The 25461-nt window shown below is 47.2% G+C and overlaps 2 protein-coding genes across 5 annotated transcripts in view; one reads left to right on the forward strand and one right to left on the reverse strand.

The window, feature by feature from the left end:
* The window catches only part of CEP250 (centrosomal protein 250), a 49500-nt gene extending 42474 nt beyond the window's left edge, over positions 1–7026 (reverse strand). For 3 of the 4 annotated variants that reach the window (XM_081257778.1, XM_081257779.1, XM_081257774.1), the window contains exon 1: positions 6904–7026. The gene's annotated coding sequence lies outside the window, so the exon portion shown is untranslated. Of the gene's footprint in view, positions 1–6898 lie in introns of all 4 variants that reach the window. The other variant, XM_081257777.1, reaches the window with a different exon arrangement.
* Positions 7027–18156: 11130 nt separating this feature from the next.
* On the forward strand, positions 18157–21866 carry GDF5 (growth differentiation factor 5; the record flags this gene model as incomplete). Its single annotated transcript, XM_081258015.1, has 2 exons — positions 18157–18781; positions 20992–21866. 2 exons carry the CDS (start codon positions 18157–18159, stop codon positions 21864–21866), a joined length of 1500 nt encoding a protein of 499 aa, XP_081114141.1.
* Positions 21867–25461: the final 3595 nt, after the last annotated feature.

Below are 25461 nucleotides of genomic sequence, written 5' to 3' on the forward strand. Positions count from 1 at the left end.
GCTTCTATGGGTCAGTCACTTGAAGTGCTTTACACATACCATGTCATTTTGGCTTCACAAGAATCTTGAAACCTTCCAATGCTTTCCTATCATACTTCAGCATTGGTACTATTTTAACTTTACATATGGATGAGGAAACTGAGGCTTACAAAGGCTAAGCCTTAGTTGAGAAATCAGAAAGGTTAAACAATTTGTCCTAGTTCACAGTTGGCATTTGGTTGACTAGGGATTTGAATACAAGCAATCTGACTCTCTGACAGAGAGTAGCAGGCATTTCAGGCAGGGGAACCAAAAAACAGAGGGAAGAAGGGACCAGCTTCAGCAGGATGGCAAACCCTCCCCATCCACCAGGAGATGGGCCAGAACAGGGCAATGGGGGCAGGTGAGGGAGGCCAGCCTAACCAGTGACTTCAGAGACACCCAGGAGACGGGGAGGCAAGATGATCAAGAGTTTGGGGTGCTAGTCCAAGTTCTGTCTCTAATGGGCTCTAGGACCTCGAGCATGCCACTTCCTCAGGCTCCTCATCCAAAAATGAGGGTGCCCAGCTCCATGACCTCTGAGTTGCTTAGGCCTCTAAAACACACGATAACCTGGGGGCAGAGGAGGGGGGTAGAGTTCTCTCATCTTATCAGCCCTGAGACACCCATCAGCAGGTTTGAGGAGTATCTGTACTTCCAGCTACCTATCAAGAAAGTGGTCTATTAGAGCTGCCTTCTTGGCAGCATCAGTCTCATAATCTGAAGAAAATGGCATATACAGCAAATGCAAATGTAACATTTGCACATACAGTGGGAGTTTCAGGGGCCCCATGCCCCTTTAGTGCACCAAACTGTTGATCTTCTATATCCTGGCTCAAATGCCACTTCCTATCAGGTCCTCCCAGATGTATCCAGGAATAATTTATCTGTTTTATAGCCATATACACAATATATATAAATTTATATTTAATGTATAGAGAGAATGTCTATGTTACATCTTATCATTACTATTTGTCTATCTTCTCCACTAACCTGTGAGTTCCTCAAAGGCAGGAGCTAATTCATTTTGGTCATTAGTAACTTGTCAACAACGCATCATGAAGAAATGCATGTGGGCCTCACTCCTGGCAGATCTAAACCCTTGGCCAGAGGTTACAAATGTAGCCTGCGGGTTCTTTTCAATCATTGTGTGGCCTATACAATGGTTTTTAAGAACTTAAGTTAGGTGCCAACATTTACCATTGGCAAAATACATATAAAAATTCATATTTCTGGCTCCTTTGGATAATCAGCATATCTAGGGACCCCTGACCCACATTCCCACAAGGTGACAACAGGCTGCAGTGCAACAGTGTCTGGTCCCTTTAGATAAGGCATATGCTCTCCAGTTCACCTTAGTCTCAGGCCCCTGCCCTGGCCTAGCCTCTCCCTCACACCGATAGCAGATTTTAGTTGTCATGTCATTGCACTTGTGCTGTTGTTTTTCTTATAACAGAGTTACAGAGGAAAACTCAGCTTACTAATCACCTCCTGGGCAACTGCAGATACCTGGGTTTGCTGAGCTTGTAGTAGACAGTAAGGAAAGGGCATAAAGTAGGAAGAGTAGAGTGGCACCACTAAAGGCGTAGTGGCACCAACACCCCAGGATGCCTCTTCCTAGCTGATCAACTGGGTTAGTACTTCCAGTGTCCTCCCTTTCTGCCCTTCCACCACAGCTGTGAAATGCTGGCTCAATCTCTCTCTTCTGGTTGGAGGCACAAACCTGCTGGGAAATAGCTCTTACTGCCAACACGAGTAACAACAAGAGTAGCTCTGAGATGCTTCAAGGGACCTGAAGAGCCTTTTCTCTCCGAACACTGTGAGGGATGGGCCAGGCTTTTGCAGAGTCTCAGAGGCCCCAAAGGCTCCCTAACCCTCCTCTGAATCCCTACCCCCCAAAGCATTCGGTTAAACCCCATGAAATTGCCAATATCTGCCCTTTTTTTAACCTAATGATAATTTCACGTAATTCAACCTAATATAATAATATTATATATATTTATAATCATATATTTATATATATTATACAAACCTAATATATAAGCAGCCCTCTCATAGTTCCTGGAATTCTCCTGTTAAATCCTCTTTTATTGTATGTATGTATGTATGTATGTATGTATGTATGTATGTATGTATGTGTGTATGTATGTATGTATGTATGTATGTATTAATTAATTATGGCCACGCCTAGTGGCTTGCAACATCTTAGTTTGATCTGCGCCCCCTGCAGTGGAAGCTCAAGAGTCCTAACCACTGGACTGGCAGGGAATTCTCTAAATCCTCTTTTAGAATAAGGCTGTTGTTAATGTGTATACATTATTTTAGAAAATGATAGTAACACTTCAGTAAAAAAATGGAATTATATTAGAATTTTATGATTATTTTACTTTAGCAGATAACTTAAAAATTTTAGAGCTATTTAAAAATTTAGTCCAACCCTCTCATTTTACAGATAAGGAAACTGAGGCTTACAGAGATGAAGTAACTTCATTTTGTTCATATTTTATTGGTACGCCCCACTTACTTCAAAAATGATGTGAAATTGTAGCAAATGTACCACACTAATGTAAGATGTTACTAACAGGGGAAACTGGGTGCAGGGTATATAGGAACTTGCTGTACTATGCAAGCTCTGTAAATCTAAAATTGTTCTAAAAATTAAGTTTATTTAAAAAATGATTTGAATTGTTTTATGATTAACGCCCCCCCTCTGCCAAAAAAAAAAAAAAAACAGGAATAAAAAGATGGAGGGAACAGAGAAAAATTACACCAGGAATTTTTCTGAAATTGAGATTCAGTTCTGAGCTTCCTCAAGACACAGTTCAGCACTTTTCATTAACACACTGTGGGATCAGCCAGAGAATAAATAAACTAGCATAGCTCCAAAAGAAAGGTAGGTTTCAATGGCCCTCAGGAAAGGAAAAGGTCAGTAGCTGGCAAATGGTAACAGACTGAATTGCATTCAATGAGAATAATGGATGTCAGTGTGCTCTGTAAACTGTAAACCACTGAATAGATGTTATCATTACCACAGGAAAAGGAAAAAGATTCACTTCTTTTATACGTTAATTTATCCTGTAAACACTCATGAATTCCCCAGCTTAGCATCAGGTAACTGGCCACAGTGAGGAAGACTGACTTCCTACTTTTGCTAGGAACCAGGCTGGGAAGGGCAGTGACCTCTGAACCTAGAGTGAAGAGTGAGAGAAGAGTGACATAAATTATATATTTTGTCTCCTCTCATCCAAATTCTTCCAAAAGGAGTATTTAAATAAATTAAAAATAGCAGCAACACCACCTAAACTTGAAGTAGAGGTGTAAATGTTACAAGGACTAAGAGGAGAACTGGTATTATTAAACAGAATTTGTCACTTAAAGCAAAAAAGAAAAAACACGTGAGGGCACAGACATTTTATTTCCTGAGCAAAGAAACTGTGTGTGTGTGTATATATATATATATGTGTATATATATATATATATATATTTGTCTGCAGAGATAATTTGTTTCTTATTCCAGAAAAAAAGAAATTAGCACACAGCTCCTTATATAAATCTCATATGTGGGGCCTCTCACTCCGTCCTCCTCCTACCTCTAAGGCCTCTCTCCCCTTAGTCTCCTCTGCTGGCTCCTCCTCACCTCCCCACCATCTCAAGGTTGGAGGCCCCAGTGCTCAGGCTTCAGACCTCTTCTCCACCTACATTCATTTTCTAGATAATCTCATCCAGTTTCATGGCTTAAAACTGTACCTATACACCCATGACTCCCAGTGTTACATCTCCACCCCATCTGGCACATCACACTCCTATACTAAATCCAAACGTTTATTTAACTTCTCCATATAGATGTCTAACAGGCATCCCAAAGTTAACTCATCCAAAAGTGAACTCCTGTTCCTCCAATCTTCCCCATTTCAGTACGTCCTAATTCCATCCTTCTGGTTGCTCAAGCCCAAAAGCCTTACAGTTATACTGACTCCATTCTCCCACAGCCTATAACCAACCCATTAGCAAATCCTGTTGGCTCTACCAGTTCCTATCGCTTCTGACCCACCCCCACCAACATCCTGAGCCAAGCCACTCTTGCCTGATGTGGTGGCTTTAAGGTATGCCCACAAATTCTTTGATACTCCTCCCTTCAAGAGGTGGAGCTTAAACTCTCTCCCCTTGAGCATGATCTGGAATAAAGTTAATGAAGCTGAATAAAGTGGAAATGACTTCCAAGACAAGGTCATAAAAGGCCTCCCCTCTCTCTAGCTCTTGCTCTCTCCCCACTCTCTCTGCTGTGTCCTGAGGACACCCAGGCAGTCCTGTGAAGAGGCCCAGTGGTAAGGAACCACATCTTGGGAGCAGACCAGACATCAGTTTGACTGCGATCTCCTGAGAGATCTTAAGCGAGAAAGAGCCAGCTGAGCTGCTCCCAGATTTCAGACCCACAACTATATGAGATAATAAATGACTGCTGTTTCAAGCTGCTAAGTTTTGGGGTAATTTCGTGCATAGCAATAGATAACTAATACACCTGGACAACTGCAAAAGCTTCCTAGGTGGTAGCAATGCTTCTACCCTTGCTTTCAAAATTTGCTTTTTCTCAGCAGAATAGTCAGAGTGATCCTTTTAAAACAGTGACAGGGACTTCCTGGGTCGTCCATTGGTTAAGACTCCGAGCTTCCACTGTAGGGGGCGTGGGTTCGATCCCTGGTTGGGGAACTAAGATCCCACATCCCACATGGTATGGCATAAATAAATAAATAAAGCAATAAATAAATAAATAAATAAATATTAAAACAGTGACAGATTCGGTCACTTAGAACCCTCCAGTGGCTAATCAAGAGCAAAAACCACAATCACTGTATTGGCTTTCCTGGTCCTAATTATTTGATCCCAGCCTCCAATTGTTTTAATTCCATTTCTTACTCCTCTCCCCTTTGCTCACATCCCTCCAGCCACACAGCCCTCCTTGCTGTACATGCTTGGAACACACCAAGCCACACACTCATCCAGGGCCTCTTCTTCCAGTTATCCTCATGATTGGCTCCCTTGCCACCTTCTCTGTTCAAATGTTCCCTTCTCAGTAAGTTGTTCCCTAACCACCCAATATAAAATACCACCACCCCTCCACACAAACTGGTATTTTTCTTTTCTTTCTTCCTTTTTTTTTTTTTGACCGCACCACGCGGCACGCAGGATCTCTTAGTTCCCCAACCAGGCATTGAACCCGTGCCCCCTGCAGTGGAAGCGGGGAGTCTTAACTACGGGGCTGCCAGAGAAGTCCCTGGTATTTTTCTACTTTCCTTACCATGCTTCATCTGTCCCTATCTGAGTATTATGTGTACTATATCTAACCCAATGTAAATTTCCCAAGTGCAAGAATATTGTTTTGTTGACTGCTGTATTCTCAGCTCCTAAAACAGTGCCTGGTATATAGCAGGTACTCATTAGATATTTGACTAAATGAATGGATATAAGAACATTAGGCAACATGATCCATATCAAAGGTCTTGCAAAATGCTGACAGTTCTATAACCTTCTAATAGGTAAAACAAACAAAAATCCCCAAAAGAAACAGATCATGTAGTTTGTACAGCACTTTACTCTCTCACAATTATTTGCAATCTTCATAAAAAACACTTTGGGAAGAAATTATTGCCTTCATTTTATGGACAAGAAAACTAAGGCTCAAAACACGGAAGGGGTATAACTGGTCAGCGGCAGAGCAACTACTGAACCCCAATCTGCTTCGTAACTCTACGCTCTTCCATTACAAAATGCTGCCCCCTAAATCATGAAATATGAAATCACAGCTCTGGGAGGGACGCTTTCTAAAGGGTGTGAAATGATGAGGTCTAAGTCTTCGGCTCTCTGATGGACAAGGACCAAAGAAAGGTAGAGTGTGACTGAAGGAACAAGGGCTAGCACCAGGTTCTAGTTCCTCGTGAACTCACTCTGTACATTTGGGAACATCAATTCTCCTTTCTAAGCTTTCTCATGTGCATCATAATATTGGCCTCCATAACTCATGGACCTAACGTAAACACCAATTCAACAGACATTTACCAAACCCAAAGGCAATCTAGGAATTATTACATGCTCTGGGGACGGACAGCCTAGAATTCGTATCCCAGCTCCACTCACTTATTAGTTGTGGGACTCTACGCAAATTGATCTAAGAGTGCCTTAGCTTCTGCACGCATAAAATGTGAAGATATAGAACCCACCTTATGGAATTGCTCTGAGGATTAAATGGGTCTGTACAGGTAATGCATTTCGTAGCACCTTTGTGACTGTTCAATAAATATTAGCTATTATTATGATCATCACGTGCTAGACCCTGGGATACAGATGAAAAAGGCAAAGCATAACGCCCCAACAAGTGCACGGATGTAAAAGAGAAGCAGGAAAAGTAACTCGGTGCAATGAGTGCAAAAACCCAGCAGCGAGCTAACTGCGCCTTCAGAAAGAGGTTGGAAAAGGTTTCCGAGGAAGTGCTATTTAAGGTGGGTCCCGAAGAATGAGCGTTCCAGAGTAGGGTGGCGAGTAGGACTGGACTTTCGGACAGATCACATGCAAAGCCCCAAAGGCAGAGGGAGCCGCAAAATTCTGGGAGCCAGGAGCGGGATGCTTAGGAGAGCGCAGCGCCTTATCGGACAACCCCGGGCTCGGAAGATCCCTTTTGACGCGGACTGGAGTGCAGAGTGTTGGCGGCAGCAGCACGCGGACACACCCGCCTAGGACAGGTCCCAGCCCCTCTCTGGGCCTCGGGCTCCTCCCGGGGAACTGGAGGCCGCTGCCCGAACGGAATTCCCTAAGGAGCTCTAAGAGGGCCGGCCTCTGGGCCTCAGACCGTTAACCCGGGCACCTCCCGCCTGCCTTGAGGCCCCACCTCACCATGCTCGGCTCCCGCAGATTCTTCGTTCGGGTGCTCCTCAGCGCCGCAGCGCCTGAAGCAGCAGTTAAGGCCCGGCCGGGGGCGGGGGCCCACCAAGGGGCTGGGGCGCAGGCCCCGCCCCTCAAACTCCCGCCCTTTCGGAGGGCCCCGCCCCTCCGTGCAGCGCGCCTAAGGACGGACTGCGCCACCTAGGGGCCTCCGCCATGTTGAGTACTGGCAGCAGACTTAAAAGTGTGGCCCAGAAGGAAAAAGGGGATAATATTAAGAGATATTAAGATTCCCTCGCCAGAAATGTGGACAGCCAGGCTTTCTGGATTCGAGCAAGGGAAGTTTTAGTAACAGAAAAAAACTGCCCTCAATCATACCCCTTTTGGCTTCGGGATTACACATTGCGCATGTGTATGGTCACCTGGTTCTAGGTGCGCCTGCGCACTGTTCCACCCACAAACCCGAGTACAATTAACAAGGGCGCTTCGTCGGGATACAACTTCATCTTCAGACCCCCGAAGCCCCAAAAGGCTTCAGGCAACACAACACTTACAGCATAGTTACTCAGTGTCATTTGAACACACATGGCTTTGAACAGGGTGTTTTCTTTGACTAAATGTCCTGCATCCGTCCGGAGAACTGCAGTTTGTCCAATTTTATGCGTACACCTGATTTTCTCTAGGGGACTCTAGAGGCGTTTTTTTCCATAGCGTTTTGTGCGTAAATTATCAATGCACTTTCATTCACCTCTCTTCTCCACTCAGTGGGTCTAAAGTTTTAGTTGGGATTAAAAACAAAACAAAACTGGGGAACTTCTTAAAGTGCAGTCTCTCGGATTCCCACACTAGAGAGTCAGTAAACCAGGCGTGGAGCCCGGGACTCTGAATTCAGCCAAATACCTTGGGTGATTCCCGATGCGTTGGGAACATATTTTGAGAAACACTGTATAAGATTGTATATCTGTAGCACCCAGCACAAGGCTTAGTACAAAATAGGAGCTAAGTAAGCGCTGAGTGAATAGATGGATGTATGAATGGATAGCAGGAGTGAAACAGGCAATTCACAGCCAAAGGGAACCTGAAAAGAGAACACTTTGATAAGAGTATCTTTGTATTTTTCTCCTATAAGAACAAAACAAGTTCTTAATAGTTACCTTGAGAAAAAGAGAAAGTAAGTGGGGGTGGGGGGTAGGACAGTGATTCTTAAAGGCAAACTGTGCTGAGAGGGAAGAAGAAACATCCCAGACATTGGACAGACGAAAGGATGCAAAGACTCAGTTCTGTGGGAGTCCACCCCAGGGAAATATTCTCCCAACAGGTTGTGTGCAAGAACGTTCACTACAGTATTTGGAATGTTACACCAACTTCAGGGCATTTGCAACCTCAGGGAGATGGCATACTTTGCCATCTCCTAAACCAGTTTACCCCAAACTCTTGGATTAGCTGACAACTTCCCCTCCTTCAGATCTCAACTTAAATGGTACTTCCTCAGCTAGGTCTTCCCTGATCATGTTATGTAAAGTAATACTCTATCATTTTCTATTGCAGTACTCTTTTCATAGTACTTTTTACTTACTTATTTTGGTTTACCTATTATCTTTCTCCCCCTTGAAAATTTAAACTTCATGAGAATAGGAGGCTATGTCTGACTTATTCTTAGCATTTAACACAGAGCCTGACACAGGGTAGGTGCTAAATAAGCATCCATGAAATGAATGAATGGAGTCAGCCTCAGTGTTACAAAGGTTAATGACATAAAATCCATCAACAAACTACATAATACACTTTAAGACCATGAAGAATAAACAAAGAGGATTAAAATAAACAGTGATCTTTGATTTTTGTAAAAGGGAATTCGTTCATTCATTCCCTTATTCATTTACTCATTCATCCAACAAACATTTATGTAATATTTGTTATGTGCTAGTATTGGATAATAATACAATGTATTAACAGCAAGTTGGAAATTGTATTAAAACATAAAAAAGTAGTACAACTGGGTATTTTGTCTGGGCCAGAGGAGAAAGTGGAGTTAGCTGATGTGTGAGAGTGGGTAGCATCCCCCCTAGAGATTCTATAGGCTTTGAGAGTACATCAGCCTTCAAACATCCTATGAAGTGCCAGGAATGTTTGGGACAAAAAAAAGTGTTCATATACAGCACTTAAATTGCTTGGGACCCAAGAGCCCTGTAGGGAAAGACTTAATCCAGCCACAATTAGAGTCTGGCCGTTTTCAAACCTGTCTGATGAACTAGAGTGGGGAGAAGGCCTCAAAGGAGGCTGGATTGGAGGGAGAGACAACGAATCAGTTGAAAGAAAACCAACCGTGGTCCCCTCCAAGTGAACTGGAGCTCTTTCTTTATGCCCTAAATTCCATCTCTGGGAACATGCTTTTTATCTCAACCCTTTTCCAGGACTGTAAAGTCGATCCTGAACCCCAGGCTTGCTCATTATTTATAGATATTCCCCCTGCCCCATACCAAGAGGCTGCCTGGACTGACTGACTTTCTTTCTTTTTAAACTTACATATGTGGAATTTCAAAGTGATGGACTAAAAACCCATATGTCTATATCTATATATTTTTTTCTAGTAGCCTAAAATCTGTTTTAACGTTCTTAAATCCTTTAGCTATGGTGTCAAGAGAATGGAGGATAGAAAATTTGTGTGGAGATATTTCTGGCTGTGAGTCCCCACCCTTCTCAGGGAAGATGTAACTGCTTCAGCCAAGTGATTGGAAGAGGGGCGTTCCAGGAGGGTATGAGGTACCACATCCCAACCCCATTGCAGTTGGGGAGCATAATGACCGGATCTACCTGCTGCCCAGGAAATCTATCAACAAGAGACAAGCCTGCTAACTGATTTGGTGGCAGACCCAGGAGAGTGCTGCTGTGTTGGGGTTGTCCTGCTCTCCCAGAATTTGTCAGGGAATGTTTTCTGTAGGCTGGATGGGGACTAAGTAAAAGAAGGAGAGCTGCATAGGCCTATCCTGGGTCCTGTTCGGTAGGGCCTCCTAGAGGGGTAAAGGGACTCCAGAAGTGAGAAGACAAATGACCACTGGCAATAGAGATGCCTTTGCTAAGAGGAGTGCAGGAGAGGGCTCCAGCAGGGAATCCCTGAAGAGCCCATAAAAGCCCTCCATGATGCTTTGTTGATGGACAGAAACAGCTATAAACATCTGCCAAACCCAGAAAGCACAAAGCCAGCTACGACACGAATTCAAAGACTTTTCCCGCCCCTTGCTCCATCTTCCTCTCCATGTCAACACTCTGAGTGACTAAGGTGAGCTGAGGATGACAGGGGAAAAATTGAGGGAAAAAAAATAACCCTCAATCATTCCCCTCTTTCTCACTGCAAGCTAACTGCCAGAAGCAGAGCTCGAGGCACCAAAGGAATATGGCATCTCGTAATAGATTGTGAACCACTCGCTGCTTTCCATCAGAGTCCATTTATTTATCATTAAACAAATATTGATTAAGAACCTACTATGTGTCAAATCCTGTGCCAGACACTGGGAGAGACCCAAAGAACAATAACACAGGGACCCTGCCTAGAGCCTCCGTCCACAGACTTAAGTAGAGACAGGTGAGTAATGTATATTTCACATATTTACAGGGTGGTAGATTCTATAAAGAGGGAGTGGCTGGCTTCATAGAGGTGGTGACAATATAACCTAATTATGAAGGATTAAGCTGCTGAGCAGACAAAGGCAGGAAGGGCATTCCAAGCAGTGTTCATGGAACAGTGACGTGCAAAGGCATGGATGTTTGGGGAACGCCGGGGATTTCCTCTGGGCACTCCTCTGGCTGATTCTGCCACTTGGTTGTATCGTATGAGTCTCCTTGGGTTTATAATTAGATAATAATACAATCCCCTCCATCAGCTGGCTATTCCCCCTGTGGCGCTGAGCCTGTCTCAGTGGGCAGGTCTCTTTCCAGTCCTTGCCCCTTCCCCCTGACCAGGTCAAGCTCTAAATACCCACTCACCCAGGCTTGACATTTCTTTGAAGTGGGTGCCATTTGCTCACCACTGTTCAGGGCTTGGGCAGTAAAAAGATGTATAGGGACAGCTCCCATAGGACTGGGTCCTCTCTTTCCTCAAAAAAATGAGCCCTTAGACTTCCCGGGTGGTTCAGTGGTTAAGACTCTGGGCTTCCATTACAGGGGGCACAGGTTTGGTCCCTGGTGGGGGAACTGAGATCCTGCATGCCATGAGGTGTGGCCAAAAAAAAAAAAAAAAAAAAGTTAAGAAAAAGATGAGCCCTTAATTACATTCTAACCTGAGACTCTATCTGCTGCCTCAGGTGACACAGAAACTAAACTCTAAGAATCTGGACAGGAACCAGGTGGAGGAACATGGCAGGAAGAACGTCGGGCTTGGAGGCAGACACACTCACCTGAGTTTGAACTCCTGGATCTGCCTTGTGTTTTGAGCAACCCGCCTCCCCTCTCTGAGCCTCAAATTCCTCCGCTGCAAATGGGGATAATAATACTTACCTATTAGAGTTTTTACGTGCAAAGTGGGAGATAAAGTAGATGAATGGAGGGAGGAGTGGAAGGAGTCCAGCAAGAATCTGAGGTTTCTGAGCTCAAGAATGACAATAAGGTTTCCAGGTCCCTAACTATTAACAGTGATTACGTCTAGGCGGAGAGATTGGGGAGCGGCTTCTTTTAATTTAACACCTTTTGGTATTGTTTCAATTTTATTTTTTTTACAATGAAAATTGAGTTTGTAATTTAAATATATTCAGTATAGACATCGTACTTCAATAAAAAGGTTTTTTTCAAAGCTTATATTGCATAGAAAGTCATCCAGGAGACTGATAGAAGTGGTTGTTTCTGAGAAGGTCTGGAAAACTGGGGGTCTGGAGTGGGAGGGGGACTTCCCGTGTATTCCCTTGTACTGTCTGAACTTTTTTTCATCATGAATTTGTATTACTTTTCTTTCTAATATACATTACTTCTAAAATTTTTTAAAAACATTTTTTAAATATTAAGAAGTTTTAAAATAAAAATACTTCAAGAATACAAGTGAAAATGTGTGGTTGCTTTGTTTGTGCACCACACCTGCAACAGGCAAAAACACACATACACCCACATGCAGTTTCCAGATTATAGTATCTGCAGGGAGTGGGATGCACAGACCTCGCTGGAGCGCCCACATGCTCTGACAAGGTGCAGTTCCCGAGGAGCTCAGCCGGGGGAACCATTGAGAGCTTGGTGGAGAAGATCGCAGAGGAGTGGCAGCTCCTGGGAAGTTTAAAACAACACAAACCGGAATGATGAGGGGGGTGGGGGAGAGGATTAGGCGGCTCTGCTTCTGCTGGGGCTCTCTGGGCTCCCTGGATGGGGATGGCCCATGTCCTGCGGATTATAAAAAGCACAGATGGAGGTTCAGGGGCTGCAGGCCCTCCTCCCAGGCAATCCCTTTCATATAAGGTGATGCCAGGAAAGATCAATCCTTCCTTGCTGTGGGGAAGAGCCCTGGATTCAGAGTCATGAGTTTGGGTTGAGTCCTACCGTGATCATTTCTGGTTGCGTGGCCTTGTGTCAATCACTTAACTCCTCTGAGACTCAATTTCCTCATTTGTGAACAAGGACAATACTAACAATTGACTTTTTTTTTTTTTAAAACCATAATCTATGGAGTACCTACTATATGATAATTACTGAAAGAAAGCTGCTTTACATATGTAAATACATTTAGTTCTTATAAGCAGTCTGTGAAGCAGATAGTTTCATTCTAATTTTACAGGTAAAGAAACAGGTTCAGAGAAGTGATTTTTTTTAAAGATAATAATAGATAACATTTATGTAGAGCTTACTTTGCATAAGACACTGTTCTAAGAACTTACAACAAAAATTTGTAACAACCTTGAGGCAGGTATATTATTATTAGCCTCACTTTATATATGAGGAAACCGAGGCACAGAAAGTTTAAATAATTGGCCTGAGATTACACAGCTGGTAAATTAGGGAGCCAGGACTTAAAGGCAGGTAGTCCAGCTCTTAATCATTATGTTAGACAAATCTCCTGCTTAAAACTCTGCACTAAAATTCCCACTGCACTAAACATAAAATCCAACTTCCTTTCTCTGGTTTCCAAGGCCATTCTCAATGTGGTCCTGGCATGATCTGACCTCATCTATCACCTCCCCCATGCTCACTCTGTTTCAGTCACACCAGCTTCTCCCGGTTTCTCAGATATGCCAAGCACATTCATGCCACAGGGCCTTTGCATTTGCTGTTCCCTCCACCAGGAATGATCTTCTCCCAAGCCTTTGTACAGCTCATTTCCTCACTACATCTAGATCTCTGCTCAAACATCACCCCCTCAAAGAGACATTCCTATCTAAAATAGACATCCCTTTGACCCTGCTTAATTTTTCTTCACAGCACTTAGAATTCTCTGAAATTATACATTTGTTTGCTTGTTTGTCTGTCTTTTTCACCAGAATGTGAGCACAGACTTGGTAGTCCACTGTTAGATACAGTGCTTAAGCCCAGGATGTAACACATGGTAGACACCCAGTGTATAGTTGATGGATAATTAAGTACATAAATGAATGAATACCCAAGGTCACCCAATTGGTTAGTGGCAGAGCCAGGACACAAACCAAGTTGTTTGATCCTGGAACCCATACTCTTAGCCAGCTCTAACCCATGCTGAACTGACTCCGAGAATTAGGAGATTCAGATAGCATAAAGAATGTGAAGCCACTTTGAAAATTGCTAAGTGCTTGAAAAATGCTGCTGCTGCTGCTGCTGATGATGATGATTCAGTTAACTGCTCATCTGTGAAATGGGTATAAAAAATACTCTGGCCTGCCGACTTTAAGAGAATGTTTTGTGGAGTGCCTGTGAGATGGATAGGGAAACATGTAAAAAAGTTAAATGCTCTACACGGTAGAAAGGACTGTAAAGGTTGTTTCCATGCCAGTGGCTTCCCAAGACTCCCATCTTCTACCTCGAGTTTGACATTAATATTGCTGACAGGAGAGGGGGAGGTAGGGGGACATGGGGGGGGGTGGGCGAGGGACTCTCCGTCCCAGTAATTAAACATGTTGGGACTGAAGTGCTGCCAGTGTCAGCATCTGGTTGCAATTACCAGAGGGGACCGAAGTGATTAGTCACCTTTATAGTGAGAGCCAGGGCAGTCCCCTGGGCTCCTCCCTGGAGAGGGCCTTCTAAGCAAGCCCAGAGTCCCCTTCCCCGATTCCCACCCCATTTCTGGAGTTCCCTGGTCCTCAAATAATAGCCCTGCTCAGAGACTCCTCCATGTTCCCAAAGTCCCAGCCCATTGGATGAGACCTTGACTAAAAGCCAAGAATACCATAATTGCCCCCTACCACCCTTTCACTTTTCGTGTTTCTAGAAGCTAGGTTAGGATTCTTTGGTATAAAATGTGTCAGAGCGGGAATTAGGCTTAAAAAGTAATTTAACCTTTCTGAACTTCAGTTTCTTCGTCTGCAAAATCAGGATACTGAGAGTACCTTCATCATAGGGTTCTTGTGAAGATAAATAAGATAAAAATGCAGTGCGATACAAAGGCCAGAGTCTAGTTTACTCCAGTATATGCTCAATAAGTAGCAGCTATTATTATTTTCTGGGTACCAGGCTACTCACTTATTTTTTTTTTATGAATTTGTTTATTTTATTTATTTATTTTTGGCTGCACTGGGTCTTCGTTGCTGTGTGCGGGCTTTCTCTAGTTGCGGCGAGAGGGGGCTAATCTTTGCTGCGGTGCACGGGCTTCTCATTGCGGTGGCTTCTCTTGTTGCAGAGCACGGGTTCTAGGTGCTCAGGCTTCAGTAGTTGTAGAATGCGGGCTCAGTAGTTGCAGCATGCAGGCTCAGTAGTTGTGGCGCACGGGCTTAGTTGCTCTGTGGCACGTGGGGTCTTCCTGGACCAGGACTCGAACCCGTGTCCCCTGCATTGGCAGGCGGATTCTTAACCACTGTGCCATCAGGGAAGCCCAGGCTAATCACTTTTTATAATTTATTTAATTGAATCCCCACAAACACCCTGTGAGGTTGGTACTGTCATGATTCCTGTTCAGAGTTTCAAAGAGGTTTAGAGGCTTCCAAAGATAATATAATATACTAAACCATATAGCAGAACTAGAATTCAAAACCAGGCCTGTTTGTCTCCAAGAGCCCTTACTCTTTATAAAACCATGTTCAAGGGCATCTTGATTGTTTGATTTATTTTTGTTCATTTGTTTGTTTGTTTATTTTGGCCATGCGGCTTGTGGGATTTTAGTTCCCCTGACCAGGGATTGAACCCGGGCCCCTGGCAGTGAGAGCGTGGAGTCCTAACCACTGGACCGCCAGAGAATTCCCGATGTTTTTGATTTATTCATCCCTTCATTTATTCACTCACTCAGGCTTACAAAGTACCTAATTCGTGGCAAGATGAGAGTCCCTCCCTTTCAGGAACTCAGAGTCCAGCAGGGAAGGCACGACATGTCTGCAAGTAACTATACCTTAAAGTAGAAAATGATGGCTTTTGTATATAAGGGCCGGTTAGAGATTCATTCATCCATACGACACACTGAGAACCTGCTATGTGCTGGGCCCTGTGCCCAGCCCTGGGAATAATTGAAAGATAAATATGGTGCCGTCTAGTCATAATCTCATGGGGGAGACAGGTATGTAAATAAATTATTACTGCTATAAGGAATTACGTTATGATTTTTTAAATATGAAAAAAGTACACAGAGTAGAAGCAATGAACTGTGTCGGAGACAGGGGGCCAGAGGCAGAACTGGATAATCTTGGAGCTGCCAAAATGGAAAGGGGCACAGAAAATGTGTGATGGCAAATCAGGGATGTGTATTTTCTGGTGAAGGAGGGAAGGCTTCATGGAGGAGAGGGCACATGAGTTGGCACTTTTCAATGGGCAGCTTTTAGAGAGAGGGAGGGTTGGAACAGAGAGGTCCGGGAGGCCTAGAAGCCAGTTATAAGGGAATTATATTAGGACAGGCCGTGAGGAGGACTGAGACAGTGAGGCGGTGGGGATGGAGAGGATGAAGGAACCCCAGAGATGACTGCTTAAGTGGACAAGTCAAAAGGGAAGCCAAGTGTTGTGAATCTGGGCAACCGGAGGGATAGTAAGGAATTCAATTCTTCCTTAAAACTCCCCCTGAACAGTGTCTGGTGGTGTATTCATCCTTTGAGATGGGGAGGTGGAGCTCTCCTGGGGTTTCTGACCTAGGAGCACCAGATGAAGCTTGAAATGGCCAAGTTATGCAGCTGTGCCCTGAAGATCAGCAAGGATCTGGACGTATCACCATGAAAAGGCTGGTCGAGCACCTGGACAACCGGGCTGTGAGTTTCATCTTCTTTCATTCATCAAATGCTTACTGAGCTTCTACTCTGTGCCAGGTTGTGCTGGGAAACCAATCTGGTGACCTTAGAGTAGGAACAGGTCTCTATCGGGCAGGCTCAAAGAATCTTGGATTAAGAAGGAAGCTTACCTGACTGCTTCTACTGCTGCTATACCTCTCACAGTGTGACAAGTGTTGTAGTGGAACGTTCAAGAAGGGGTAATTGGCTCTGTCTGGGGATCTGGGAAGGCTTCCTGGAGGAGGTGAAACTTTTTTTTTGGCTGCTTTGGGTCTTCGTTGCTGCATGTGGGCTTTCTCAAGTTGTGGCGAGCGGGGCTACTCTTCGTTGCGGTGCGCGGGCTTCTCCTTTTGGTGGCTTCTCCTGTTGCGGAGCACGCGCTCTAGGCGCGTGGGCTTCACTAGTTGTGGCTCGCGGGCTCTAGAGCGCAGGCTCAGTAGCCGTGGCACACGGGCTTAGTTACTCCGCGGCATGTGGGATCTTCCCGGACCAGGGCTCTAACCCCTGCCCCCTGGATTGGCAGGCGGATTCTTAACCAGGGAAGGAGGAGGTAAATTTTCAGCTGAAGCTCTCAGGATGAGGAGGACTTCCTCCCGTTGTGGGAGTGAAAGGAGGGTATTCCAGGTAAAGGGAACAGTTTTCCCCCCTGAGTCCAGCTGGAATTGAGACTCCTTCCAGAACTACCGAAAAAGCACCGTGTGGGAAATCATTTTTCCAGCCTCCCGCAGGGGCCGCTGCTGCCCCAGGCTGGGGCCGCCACCTCTGGACTCAGCCAGTCCCTCCCAACAAAACTGAGTTTGTCTTTGCTGGGGTGGCAGTGAGGTACACTCTGACCTGCCTCCATCTAAGGAGTGGGCTCAGGGCGGCAGCGCCCCCAAAGCCTGAAGTAACAATCTGAGCTCAGTCAACGGCATTTGGGGGGAGGGGTGTAGTGGGTACTGATATTTTTCTGTCTCTGGGTCACCACAAGTTTAATAAAATAACAGAAACTGTGGGTAAACGCTGCCATCTGTACTGCCCACCCCCCAACAACAAATCAGGTCCCAGACTAGACGCAAAGGTTGCTTTAAAAACACCCCAAGGACTTAACTGAAAACCCACACTCCTCATGCTTCTGGGGCTTAAGATCCTTGAGTTCATTCCTCAGCATCTCTCCTCAGGAAGGTGGGGTGGGCTGCCCCGTGACGTGGAGGTAAAGACCCGTGAGTCTGCTCCGTGGGACTGAGAGGCACCCCCCCCCCAAGCCTAGAAGCCCCCCTCGGGGCTGTGTGCCAAGAGCCCCCATGAGCCATGGCCTCTGAGGGCAGCGGTGATTTTTTTCACATAAATATATCGCACTTAAATGAGTTTAGACAGCATGACATCAGAGAGTAATTAAATTGGTTTGGGTTGGAATTCCGTTTCCAATTCCTGAGTTCAGGTTTGTAAAAGATTTTTCTGAGCACCTGCAGGCATGTGTGTGTGTGTGTGTGTGTGTGTGTGTGTAAGTATTTTCACTGGAAAGGATTCAAAACTTAAAAAAAAAAAAAAAAAGAACTGGAGCACACAGGCAGCATTACGCCATTCTTCCTTCTTGGAAAAATCCCTCAGCCTTATACAAGCCTCCTTCAAGCCCTCAGTCAGTTGTGCAGGAGAAAGGGGGCGGTCGGCTTTCTCCTTTCAAGAACGAGTTATTTTCAGCTGCTGACTAGAGACGGTGCACGTCTGGATACGAGAGCATTTCCACTATGGGACTGGATACAGACGCACACCCGGCAGACTTCAAGAGCCTCAGACTGAGGAGAAAGCCTTTCCTTCTGCTGCTACTGCTGCTGCCGCTGCTTTTGAGGGTCCACTCTTTGCATGGTTTTTCCTGCCAAACCAGAGGCACCTCCACTGCTGCCACTGTTCTCTTTGGTGTCATTCAGCGGCTGGCCAGAGGATGAGACTCCCCAAAGTCCTCACTTTCTTGCTTTGGCACCTGGCTTGGCTGGACCTGGAATTCATCTGCACTGTGTTGGGTGCCCCTGACTTGGGCCAGAGACCCCAGGGGGCCAGGCCAGGATTGGCCAAAGCAGAAGCCAAGGAGAGGCCCCTTCTGGCCCAGAACATCTTCAGGCCGGGGGGTCACAGCTACGGTGGGGGGGCCACCAATGCCAGGGCAAAGGGGGGCACCGGGCAGACAGGAGCCCTGACACAGCCCAAGAAGGATGAACCCAAAAAGCTGCCCCCCAGATCGGGTGGCCCTGAACCCAAGCCAGGACACCCTCCCCAGACAAGGCAGGCTGCAACGCGGACTGTGACCCCAAAAGGACAGCTTCCTGGGGGTAAGCCACCACCAAAGGCAGGATCTGTCCCCAGCCCCTTCCTGCTGAAGAAGGCCAGGGAGCCTGGGTCCCCTCGAGAGCCCAAGGAGCCATTCCGCCCGCCCCCCATCACGCCCCACGAATACATGCTCTCGCTGTACAGGACGCTGTCCGAGGCTGACAGAAAGGGAGGCAACAGCAGCGTGAAGTTGGAGGCTGGCCTGGCCAACACCATCACCAGCTTTATTGACAAAGGGCAAGGTGAGGGGGCGGGGGGGCAGGGGCACGGCTCAGAGGGAGGGGCATCTGCATGCATGGAGGGGGCTCTCAGAGCCCCGCCACTGCACTGGTGGGAGGCGGTGTGTGCATCCGGCCTGGGTGGTATCTGGGACTTAACCTCATACACTCCAGGTCCCAGGCTGCTGGCATGTCAGAGCTGGAGGGCACCTGGGGATCACCAAGTGCCATTCCTGCAAGGTGCAGAGGGGGTCACTGAAGCCTGGGAAGGAGATAAGACCTGCCTGTTGGTGGCAGAGTTGGGGGCCAGCCTCTAAGACTCTTGATTACCAGGCCATGCTCTGTGCTTATGTGAATTGGCCAGACTTTCCAGGCTGCAGGGGGTTGTAGGTTTTCTCAGATGGCAGAGAGAGAAATTAACCTCAGATACCCGTGGTTCTCCCACTTTGCCTTCGGGCTGGGGGCCAGAGGCGACAGGATAGGTGACGACAGTAAATGAGGCATCCTGGAGTTCTGGAACAACCTCTAGATATACGAGGTGGGGCAAGGTGGACAACAGACCTAGGGTCTAACTCACCGTGTGACCTTGGGAAAGCCCCTTCTCCCTTTGGGGTCTCAGTTTCCCCATCAGTACAACCCTATGGAGGTTGGATGGGGTGATTTCTGAAAGCCCTTCAGATATGAAAACTTTTTGTCCTGTCCTAAACACACATCATTTTTATCATGAACCCAGGAGACGATCTGCTCCCCTCACTTCTCCCTCTGCCCACCCCACCCCACTGTCTTGGCCTTTCCTCTCAACTTGCTGTGTGATCTCAGCACGTCATTCCCCCTCTTAGGGCCTCAGTTTCTCCCTCAGTGTGAACAGGGAGGTGGACCTGATTGCTGGAGTTGCTGGCAGCTCATACGTTCTGGTTCGGGGAGTCTTGGGACTTGGGCTGGCAGCGTGGGGGAAGGGTCAGAGAGAGGAAGAGCCTCCTCATTAGAGCTGGCCAGTGGGGGAATGACAGAGGGCGGGGGAGGCACAGAGGCAGCAGGTCTGGCAGAGGTTGGGGGAGGTGGCCTGGCCGCCTGCCCAGCCAGAGCAAGCTGTGACCCCTTGGGGAATCATAAAATAAGTCCCTGTGCCCCCAGCTCTGAGGGAGCTTGGAGGGGGGAGATGGGGAGTTTAAAGGCCTAATTAGTCACCTTCTAGAGCAATATTATGAATGTTTCCCAGTGGCAAATTGGTATTTAGGAAGGAGGGCATGCTGATTCGGACATACTACTGAGCTTCTTATACACACACACAGCCTCATATTTATACGTACATGCTGAATCACACACACACGTACACACGTGCACACACACCTTACATATATACAAGGAATCTTCTTACATATATGTAGACACATACACATACATACCCTTCAAATAGTCACACAAGCCCAATCATACATGCATATAACATGTCACTCACATAGGCATTACTTTTCATACTCACATGTGAACTGAACCATACATACACACACACACCAACTGTCATTCACACACACACACACACATTCACGTACCCAGCAGCGCAGGAAACATACACAACAAAATCATTAGACTGGGAAGCCAGGAAAATTGGCTTATAGACCAGCTTTTTTGTTAACTTGCTGTGTGACTTTAGGCAAGTCACTCCCCCTCTCTGTCCCTCATCCGTAAAACAAGAACACTAAGATCTTCTTTAAGGCATGGTATAGTAGAAGCAGCTCAGGATCGGGTGTAAAAAGTTCTAGGCTGGACTTCCAGCTCTGCTTTTTCCCAGATGGGTGACCATGAGCAAGTTACTAACTTCGCTGAGCCTCAGGTTCCTCCCCTGGAAAAACAGGGGTCATTATAATGCCCATTCCACTTATCTTACCAAAGAGAAATCATATCGGATAACAGATGGGAGAGGGACAGGTAGAAGGCAGTTCTAAGGCTGATGGACCTCTGCTATGCATCTCATTGACACAAACACCCAGAATCACTCAAATCAACTACAGCCACATCTACAGATCAACAACCCTACTTGGTTGACCGTGTAGGAAGCTCCCTTATTTTGAAAAAGGATCCCAGTGATTTGGGTCTTGCCCTCTGTCAGAGTGGGGAAGAGGTTAAAGAACGTTCTCTCGAGGGGAGAAGAGCTGTGGTCCTCCCGTGAGGCCTTGAGGTGACCAGCTCCCTTGGTGAGGTTGCCGGGAATGACTTATGGGTGTTCTCTCTAGATGACCGAGGTCCTGCGGTCAGGAAGCAGAGGTACGTGTTTGACATTAGCGCCCTGGAGAAGGATGGGCTACTAGGGGCCGAGCTGCGGATCTTGCGGAAGAAGCCCTCGGACACAGCTAAGCCAGTGGCCCCCGGCAGTGGGCGAGCTGCCCAGCTGAAGCTGTCCAGCTGCCCCAGCGGCCGACAGCCGGCAGCCTTGCTGGATGTGCGTTCCATGCCAGGCCTGGATGGATCTGGCTGGGAGGTGTTCGACATCTGGAAGCTCTTCCGAAACTTTAAGAACTCGGCCCAGCTGTGCCTGGAGCTGGAGGCCTGGGAACGGGGCCGGGCCGTGGACCTCCGTGGCCTGGGCTTTGACCGGGCTGCCCGGCAGGTCCATGAGAAGGCCCTGTTCCTGGTGTTTGGCCGCACCAAGAAACGGGACCTGTTCTTTAATGAGATTAAGGCCCGCTCTGGCCAAGATGATAAGACCGTCTACGAGTACCTGTTCAGCCAGCGGCGAAAGCGGCGGGCCCCACTAGCCACGCGTCAGGGCAAGCGGCCCAGCAAGAACCCCAAGGCCCGCTGCAGTCGGAAGGCGCTGCATGTCAACTTCAAGGACATGGGCTGGGACGACTGGATTATCGCGCCCCTGGAGTACGAGGCCTTCCACTGCGAGGGGCTATGCGAGTTCCCCCTGCGCTCCCACTTGGAGCCCACGAACCATGCAGTCATCCAGACCCTGATGAACTCCATGGACCCTGAGTCCACGCCACCCACCTGCTGTGTGCCCACGCGGCTGAGTCCCATCAGCATCCTCTTCATTGACTCCGCCAACAACGTGGTCTATAAGCAGTATGAGGACATGGTCGTGGAGTCTTGTGGCTGCAGGTAGCAGCACTGGCCTCTGTCTTCCTGGGTGATACATCCCAGGATGCTGGCCACAAGAGCCCCTCCATGCACTCTTGGAATCACAGAGGGGTCTGGAAGCTACAGCCAGAGCATCTACACAGCCTGCGTGAAAGGGGATTTCAACAGCCTTGCTCACTCTCAGAGTGGGAATTGGGCTGAAGGTCTCTTTCTATCCACAAGTCCCCCTGTCTGAGGATTTCTGCCCTTCTGCTGCTCTGACTGGCAGGGACAGGCCCAGGGAGACAGACTCTGAATGGGACTGAGACCCAGGAGGCCTTGTTTTCCAATGAGACTCAGCCCACCACCTCTCCTTACCTGGACCTTCTCGACCTCTGGACTCTCCAGGGAGGGCTCTCCTTGGGAGAGGCACAGGTGCCACCTCCTCCTTGAATTACCATTGTGCTTGGTGACTTTCTGCCCCTGGGGCAGATGGATGCTGATTGGGCAGGGGTGGGAAAGATGGGGAGGGGTTTGGGCAGGGGTGAGGAGTGTGAGGCTCTTAGACTGTTAGATTAAAATGTACATTGATGAGATAAAAAACAAAACCATGCCTAAAACTGTGGCAGATTTCTTATTTACCCCAGGGGACCCAGTGACCCTTCAAAGAATGACTGTCCCAGAGAGGGGAGGCGGGCTGCCTAAAGCAGAATGGGACAGAGAGCACAGGCTGAGCAGGGCCAGTGCTACCTCTAACCCCATTCCTGGTTTTCTTCCAGAGCTCCATCTATTCCACTGAGGCATAGCAACAGAGTTAAGTTTACTTTTTGACATTCCTTAGTCAAGTTTGTTGTCTCCAAAATGGATCCCTTAAATCGGAGGGAAATTGGGGATTTCATTTCCTCTAAAGTCATCCCCACTTCATTCACCAGTGTCTGCTCTGTCCCCTCTCATCCCCATGTCATACTCACAGAATCATCTGGTCACCATTTAAAGGGCCCTCCACCTGTCACTGGGGAACGTGGGCTGCCACGATCTCCTCTTCCCCTATTGGGGCATCTCTTTTCTGTCACTGACCACTGTTCCTCACATGATCTTACCTGTGATCTTATCTTACCTGCTACCCTCCAGTTCGGCACACATTCCACCCCTTCACCCCAGCTCTAGAAACAACTGGAGCTCCTCCCCTTTATGTTATACCATATATAAATACACAATTATACATTAGTAACCTCCCCACTGACCTACTGACCTTAAACGGACCAATGCCAGACACATTCCTGCTTGGGCCTTGGCCCAGATTAAATGCCCACTTCCCTTTTCCACTAGAACCTATGGGAAAGAGCGAGACATGAACTCTTGGGAGGGGAATACAGCCTTCTGGTAGGGAAATTTGGGCACCTGAGTCCTTGTTCCAAGGGCTCAGGACCAGATTCTGCCTGGCTGAAGAAAAGGAGGACCGAAGAGAGCCCAGGCCTCAGCTTCCCACCCAGGGGGCCTCAAAATTTCCCCCATCTCTCTCCAGCTGGGTCTTCGATTCCCAGGGCTCCTAGCCAAAGCTGTTTCAACAGTAAGGATTCTTGCCCAGCTCTGGGCAGATCCTGTGTTTCTTCCCTCTAGGCCTGAAACCTGGGTTGTCAGGACCTGAAGCAAGAGCCCAGGGTGGGGGACAGCATACCTTCGAGCTACCTCCCTGGCTTGGAGGCCATTCCCTGTCCCTGAGCGGCCAGCCTGAGCCTGGAGCCTAGCCGTCCCTGGCCGAGTTTCGTTGTGTTTGGCTGGGGGCAGGCCCACAAGCTCTGGAAGTAAACAAAGGAGCTGCATGGCAGACAGAGTTCTGGTGTATGTGAGAGGAGAGTGAGCTTGGAAGGGAGGTGCCCGGGGAGGCCAAGCAGTGGGCTGTGGACACAGGGAGAGCAGTGTAGAAGCAGGGTGGCTGGAGACCCAAGGGCAGAGAGGCAGGGGACCAAGGGGTCATGGCGGGGGGGCAGGCTCCTACATGCACTGATTTCCTGGGCTGTACGTCCCTAGTTTCTTGGAAAGTCTGACAGATTGGAGCTCTCCCTGCCTTATCCTTATCAGAGAGCTTCAAGGACTCTCAACCACGGTGCTCTTCCTGCTGAGGCCCAGGCATTGAATTGAATGTTGTGGCTCCAGCTTGATACCCTAGGAGCTTCCTCTCCCACCTCCACCTGTCCTAGAACACTCTTTTGCAAGAGAACCACTCAGACTCTGTACCTGACCCCCTTTCCCACCCAGACTACGGGGAACCAATCAGATCATTGTGGGTGGGAACAGCCCTTCCATCCTAACCATCTGATCTGTTCAACTGCCTCCTTGGAAAATTATCCCCACCAGGCACCTACCTCCAGTCCCAATCATAACAGGCTGCCTACTTGTACAGGGCATTCTCGCGCCAAAGGGTTCAAGGCTTATATCGTTCTTTAGAGTTCACAAACACTCTCTCAGCTGTGGTCTCACAGCTCTGCTGGCCTCAAAAGGCAGCCCAGTTTCAAATTTCAAGATTTGTCACTTAGAGTTAGAGGCCTTGGGCAAGTCGCCTAATTCCATGAACCTTGATTTCCTCATTTGTGAAAAAAAAAGTGGGGGGGGGGAAGGGTAAACGATGTACCTATTTCATAAGGTTAACTGTGAGGATAGGAAAGACACTCAGCACAGTAGCTGGCACAGAGGTGGCACTCAACAAATGTTAGTTGTTATCATTATTGTGCCTCAAACTGTCTTGTGAAGCAGGCAGGGCAAGGAATGTTACCCTCTGCTCTCCTATTTTTACAGATGAAAAGCTAACAATCCAGAGAGGTAACTGCAGGGCTCCTGCAGGTCTCTGTATTCTTTGTACCATTCTTGCCACTTTTCTGGACCCCCAATTCCAATGACCCCAGTCTTGGCAAGTAGTAGAATTATCTCCCCGGGGCTTGGCGCCCTGGTCTTAAAGTATCTCTTCGGGGACACAGAATATTGTTAGTTCCTAGGGAGAAATAGCTAAGCATGTAGTTTAGGGCAGGGAAAATGGGAGGTCCATAGCAGAGGAGAGAAGTGAGGCCCCCAAAGCTCTGATGCCATCTCTTGGCCTCTTCCACATCCCCATCTCCAGCCACAAGCTGGAGAATCAGCTGTTCTAGGGCTTGGAACACACAACCTTGGGAAGCCTCTGACTTCACAATTAGTTCTTTTGATCTGAATATAATGTGAGGAAGCAGAGTCAAGCAGAATAGTCATATATGCTTAGGAGTCAAGCAGATCTGGGTTCCAGTTCTAGTTCCACGACTTTCCAGCTGAGTGACTTTGAGCAAGTTACTTAACCCCTCTAGTTTCTCTAACTGTAAAAGAGGGATAATAATATCAAATTTAATGGACCTGGGATGCAGGAAAGGGGATATTCATTCACTCCATCCATCTTTGATCCATCTATTCATTTATTAACCAGTAAATATTTATTGAGGGTCTTCTATGGCCCAATACTGTTCTGAATGTTGGGGTAATAATAAAAACTACAGTGTTTATTGAGGGCTTATTATGTGCCAGGTACTGTTCTTAGCACTTTACATAAGTCTCTTATCTTGCAATGATCATGCCTTCAAGTTCCATGCATGAATGAATGAGAAAATAAAGATCCCAAA

This window comes from Mesoplodon bidens (genome assembly GCF_964165515.1).
Source record: "Mesoplodon bidens genome assembly, chromosome: 15".
Taxonomy (NCBI): domain Eukaryota; kingdom Metazoa; phylum Chordata; class Mammalia; order Artiodactyla; family Ziphiidae; genus Mesoplodon; species Mesoplodon bidens.